The following is a 6,000-nucleotide window of genomic DNA, read 5'->3' as shown; positions in this document are numbered from 1 at the left end:
CGATTCAACCTCGTTCGAACCACAACGGGATTCTACTTCGACGACAGTCGAAGCAACATCCCAATGGCTAAGGCCATCAACGAAAATATTGGTTCGACCTCGTTCGAACCACGACGGGATTCTACTTCGATGACAGTCGAAGCAACATCCCAATGGCCAAGGTCATCGACAAAAATATCAGTTTGACCTCGTTCGAACCACGACAGGATTCTACTTAGATGGTAGTCGAAGCAACATCCCAATAGCCAAGGGCGTCAATATCATATGCGGTAAGCAAAAGAAAAAACGACAAATAAACAAACCGATGAAAGTAAAGTTTACATTACAGCAAAATATCATTTATATTTGCCCCTACAAACAGGCCCAAGTACGGCCCGTGCCAAAAAACATCCTAAGCAAAAGTAAATACAAACCAAGACTACACATCATCCCCAGCGGGGTAAGCGTCTTCATACCATGAATCCAAAGCAAGGTGATTCGCGTCGTCAGAATTGATACCTTCCCCATCAGGAGCGAGGGGGTCTTACCCGTATGACTCACGAGCCGCACGAGCTTCGGCATGCACAGCCTGAACTTCCGCCTCTGTGGCCTTGCCCTCGGCGTAAAAAGCCTTATACATGTTAAGCCGAGCCTCCGCATGGACCCATAACTCATACAAATGATGGGGCACGCCCTGGTCAGCTGAGGCACGAGACGTAGAAGGCTGAGAATGTTGATTTGCCTCCTCCACCTTCAGCGAAGCCATTTGTCCCTGCAGTGAGGTCAACCCAGCCTCTAGCTCCTTAACAAGCCCTTCGAGCCCTGCGACTTGACGACTAGAGGCTTTTCTCTCCCCAGTAAGTTCCGACCTGGAAATGCCGAGAGCATCTTCCAAAGATACCGACTCAGAAATAGTTGCCGCCAACTTATCAGCACTAACGCTTAGCTCGCCCTTAAGCCTGTCAATCTCCGCTACTTTAGCCTTCAACTCGGCGGTCAAGTCGGCCACCTTCAGCTGTAAGTCGACATTCTCAGCTGTCACCCCCCTGCTCAATTCGAGCTCGTCCTCCTTCGCCTTGAGGGAAGCCTCCAGTTCACTGTTATGGGTGACCGCCCTCACAAGCTCCTCGTCCGTCTCCCTCAACTCCTCTTTCCTATGCTCCAATTGGTCCTCCCGATGTTTAAGCCCCTTGCAAAATACCCGAAACTCGGGATCCTGATGATAAATGTCAGACATTGCCTAATGTTTAGCACAATACTGCTGATGATTCGACGACATCTTCTTATGAAGGCCCGTCCTTTTCCTTTCACGACACTCCATCTCCACCTTCAAGACGAGGGTCTGACAAAAGAAAATGGAAGAAGTTAGAAAAGAAAATGCAAAACGACAATCATCGCACCAACCTAACAACAAAAAGAGAAGGAAAGGAACCTACCTGCAGGGCCATACCAGCGATCTTCTGAGATAACTCCACGTCGCTCATTGCTCTAAGCATCTCTCTTTCGGGAGCGTCACAGAGAGGAGTGAGGGCCGACGCCACTTGCTAGCTGTTCAACAGCAAGTTGTAGTTCCTCGGGACTATCACATGACGATCAGACCTGTCCATCCTAACCTCCACATGGGTATGGCGACCCATAAATTCAGTGACATCCACCAGGTCTATATCCGAGCTCGAGCCGTCACCCTCGATATGAGGTCCTCCAACATTAGACGATGCGCCACCCTCAACGGAGCACACTGAATCGGCTCCCGGACCAATTCCCTCCACTTGGGGAGACCTCCCCGACAAAATGGCATCGGCCATAAATACGGGACCGAGGCTATCCGGGATGCCCCACTACCATCGGCGTCTGTAGCCGCGCCCTTCCCCGGCTCCAACCTCCTCCTTTTCCTCTCCATCGGCTCATCACCATTAGAAGACATCCAAAGGATATGAAGTTGGTACCGACGAAGCCTCTTCTCTCGTGGACACAGTTCGAGACGAATCTCCCAGTCGAATAGGTTGAGGATGACCCTCTCGAACAAACTCGCACAAAATAAATTGCGTGTCTGCAGTAGTAACGGCTTGTCTAAAGGCGGGAACTGGCGCCCTCCGTCTAGAAGCTCCCCGACCTGTCTCCATAAAGGATCGTGTTGTTAAGCAAGGTCGCATGGCCAACGAGGCATTAAGTCAAATATTTACCTGAGGAGACCCTAGGGCCATAACGTTGCACGAAGGCAGACCAAGTCCGAGTTTCCGCCGCATGAGGCAATAAGCGGGCCACCCAATCCCTAATACCCGCAATGGGGCGAGGCGGACAGGCCATAGCTGCAATATGGCTAGTAAGTAAAAATTACAATAATTACAGAAGAGAGGGGGACATAACAAACGACGGCACTTACGAGTTCCGTTCCATCGTTCCGAAAATCTGGCGAAGTCAGAAACGACGTGTTCAGTCTTGATAAAGAAATATTTGTGACAAAACTTATGGCTCACCCGGTCATCTGTCCCGACCACCGGCCCTCTCGTACCAAGAAGTCTCAAATGCACCATGGTACCCCTAAGGAAGCCAGGCATGAATAGGTGCAAAAGATGATGAACAGAGACGCTATACTCTGCCAACTCTACGTACTTAGTCAATAGCAGAAGCACCTTAAGCGTGTACGGCGAAAGCTGTGCCGAGCACACCTGATAAAATCTACAGAACTCTTCCAGTAAAGGGAAGAGAGGAATGGCATAGCCGATCATGAAAGGATACTCGTAAAAAGCACAGTACCCAGGTCTGTGGACGTCAACGTAATCCTCCCCTGCCGGAGTCATCTCTACATGGGCAGGAATACCATACTTTATATGGAGGGCATCAAGATGAACCTGCCCCATCTCAGAAAATACGGGGTTTGGAGTAGGAGGTGGATCTTTGAGGAAATCACTCTGAGGCAAGGGATGTCTCGATAGTAGCGCCTCCACCGTAAGGGGGTTGTCACCCTCTTCTACTATCTCTTCTCCGTTGCCGGAAAGAGGCACTGTGGATGATAGAGTGTCTTCAGGAACCTCTTCTCTAGTACGATGAGACCTCGACATAGTATCGTTCAGAGGAGCAGCAACACAAAGGGAGTGAAAAAGAAGAAACTTCCGGTGATGAACGGAAACGGGAACAAGGGAGTATAAGAACAAACAATGAAGAATAAGAGGTTATCAAGAGAAAAATGGCTAAAGATTTTCAAAAAATCAAACCCTTCATCTATTTATAGGGTTGGGTGGCGCCATAATTGAGGCGGCATGCCTCAAATCAGTGCAAGAATCAAAGCGCCAAACCGTCAGTCCTTGCCTCGAAAATCCACGTAATGATGACGCACGTAAAGCTGACATCACCCCCGGGTAGCATGTACTTTTCGGTGCTCCGCTGAATATGATAGCCACCTCTCGTTGGCCACGTCGCAACGTTCCAATGGGTCAAATTTCTCCTAAAGAACGCATAGAGTCCGCTCATCGAGAACGCACCCGATCACGACCCTGACAAAGCGGAGGGACTAACTGTATGGGTTAGAATTTGACCAACCACGTCCTATAGTGGGCACGACAAATTGCTGAGCACCTGCGAGTCGACGCCCAGAATGATACGACCTTGTATCAAAAGAAGGAACAATACGACCTCGGCAGTAGAGTAAGTCCATTTAGGGGATATCGAGAACATTCCTAAAAGGTCTTTTGCATGTCACTTCTGCGGGGGGGGGGGGAGATTCCTCAATATATAAGAGGAATGGAAGCCTTGTAATTGGTCATGAGCGCTCTGTAAAACTCACCAACCAACTTTGAATGAAAAAAAAATTGACAACTCTCTTCTCTCTATTATTTCTATCCTAGAGTTTATTATCTTCAACTACGATTTACCTCTTCATCTTTGATTGATTTGTTCGAAAAGATCTTAACATCTTTTGAGTCAAACAAGCACGATGTTTGATCTTCTGCGAAGATGGTGCCAATGAGCGTGACATAAAGTTCAGAACCCTCTCCAATTTGGATGGTGAACACAAGTCCTCAGCAATACAAGATGAACAACTTTACATCACAAAATCGAGCATCTTCCACTAGAGCGAGCGAGCACAGATTGTGAAGGCATCTAAAACCTTTGCCATCACGTCCTCGTAAACCTGCAAAAAAAAGGGAGAGAGATGCGGGAGCCTACGATGTTAACTGCACGAAGCTTTTTGGTACTCTATTTGATCTCTGTTGAGTTTAAGGGCTGCTCTAGCGTCGTACATCATGTTGTCTCTGAATGCTTCGTCATCACTAAAAAATTGAGTTAGCAGTAATATCAAGCTTATCATGATCGAGCATGTGCCGTGGCCTGCTAATCTAAAACACATGACTTCTCTGTGTAATCAATGCGGTTGCGGCATGACTCCTCTGTATAATCAATGCGGTTACGAATGGCGCATCCATAACTGTGTAACTTGCTGTTGTTTTGTAGTGAAAATCTACAAGAAAAAAAATAGTTTGTTACGGACGGTATGACAGTTAAGAAGAGAGAGCAAGAAAAAAAAGCAAGAAAGAGACCATAATGGAAAATACATAGTTAGCGTTTTCGAGAATTGCGAGTTTCTTCCAAAATCTCTTGGTGATCCTTTTCTTGTCAGGTATATTGAGGGTCCAAAGTCTTATCTATTTATAGAGTTAAAAGGGCGATGGAAGTAATTGGATCTTAGATGGACTCAGATTACTACGTTGCTAAGCTTACTACTTTTACAATTCGAAGTGCAAGAGGAAACAATAACCAACTTCTACATGGACTTTACATCTAGAAATTATCTTCTCCTTATTCAAAAGGCAATGAGAGCTGTTTGGTTAAAGTCAAATTTTGTGCAAATGAAATGTGTCTTTGTCTAACGTGGATTTGGAATTCTTGGCTAAGTCATGTAACCTTTTTTTTCTCACAGAAAAGGTTACAACTTATCCAAATACTCAAATGCATTACTTGATAAAAAGATATGGATTAATTATTTTTACGGGTACTTCAAGTCTCGTCTAAGGTTCAACAAGTCTACACATCGATAAATTTTGAAGTAGGGGGCATCATTAGACGTATAAATTTATTGGGTCTAATCCATACAAAATTTGGATTAAATTCAATTGGGTTAAAAAATTAATTTGGATTTTACAACTTAAATTAGTCTATTTTATTAATTTCAAGCCCGAAGGTCCATTTAATCTTAAGGCCAGACTCATGCGATGTATCAAGTGACATGTCATATCCAGTCAAACCCAAGGACAACAAGATGATGCCACTTGCTAAATGATGTGCAATCCTAGTCCAAAATAGTGATCAATCAAGAATTGCCTAAGTGTCTAAAATGACATGTCTTTGCCAATCACAAGCAAGCTTATCACATAACTTGTTTAATAAGTCACATGAGCCAATCAGAATCAAGCAAAAAAATTAATATGTAGCTGGACTGTCCATCCTTTACCACTATAAATAGAGGGGTTATATAACTCTCTAAGGGATATTCAGAGTTGGAGAAGAACATTCTACAATTGGTGAAGACATCCACAAAACAGAGAGATCAATCATCAAGTGCATAGTTCTTCAATAAAAGAGTGATCAACACAATTCTTCCCAAAGATCAACCCATAACAACAAAGTGCTATTCGACGTTCTTGGCGATTAAATACATCACAAGGAGGTCTGCATCGTCCTACATTCGAGAAAGACACTTCTCAAGCCCTCGAATCACGAAGAATTTTAGAGAGGAGAATCAAGGGATACATATAATTGTACTCACAAATATTTATCAATAAAATCTCTTTTTCTTTATAATATTTTTGTTGCAGTTTATTTTTCATACTACAAAAATTTGTTGCGAACAGGCTACAATCACCACCAGATTTTAACCGGAAATTACTCAAAGAAAACAGGTATTTTTTGCATCTAAGTGAAGGAGGAGATTGCAAAATAAAATAAAATAAAAAATAACTAAATAAATAAAGGTGGTGTATTGGTATTTCTATAGTAGAAAAGAAGAAAAGAAAGAAGGAAAAA

At 44.2% G+C, this 6,000-nt stretch overlaps 1 protein-coding gene across 1 annotated transcript; it reads right to left on the bottom strand.

Annotated features, from left to right (window-relative positions):
• Window positions 1-523: 523 nt before the first annotated feature.
• On the bottom strand, window positions 524-1,216 carry LOC138881153 (uncharacterized). The gene has a single exon (XM_070161357.1). It carries the CDS (start codon window positions 1,214-1,216, stop codon window positions 524-526), a length of 693 nt encoding a protein of 230 aa, XP_070017458.1.
• Window positions 1,217-6,000: the final 4,784 nt, after the last annotated feature.

Source organism: Nicotiana sylvestris, chromosome 11 (genome assembly GCF_000393655.2).
Source record: "Nicotiana sylvestris chromosome 11, ASM39365v2, whole genome shotgun sequence".
NCBI lineage: Eukaryota > Viridiplantae > Streptophyta > Magnoliopsida > Solanales > Solanaceae > Nicotiana > Nicotiana sylvestris.
The sequence above is the reverse complement of the archived record's forward strand: the minus strand, read 5'-3'. Positions and strand labels throughout refer to the sequence as shown.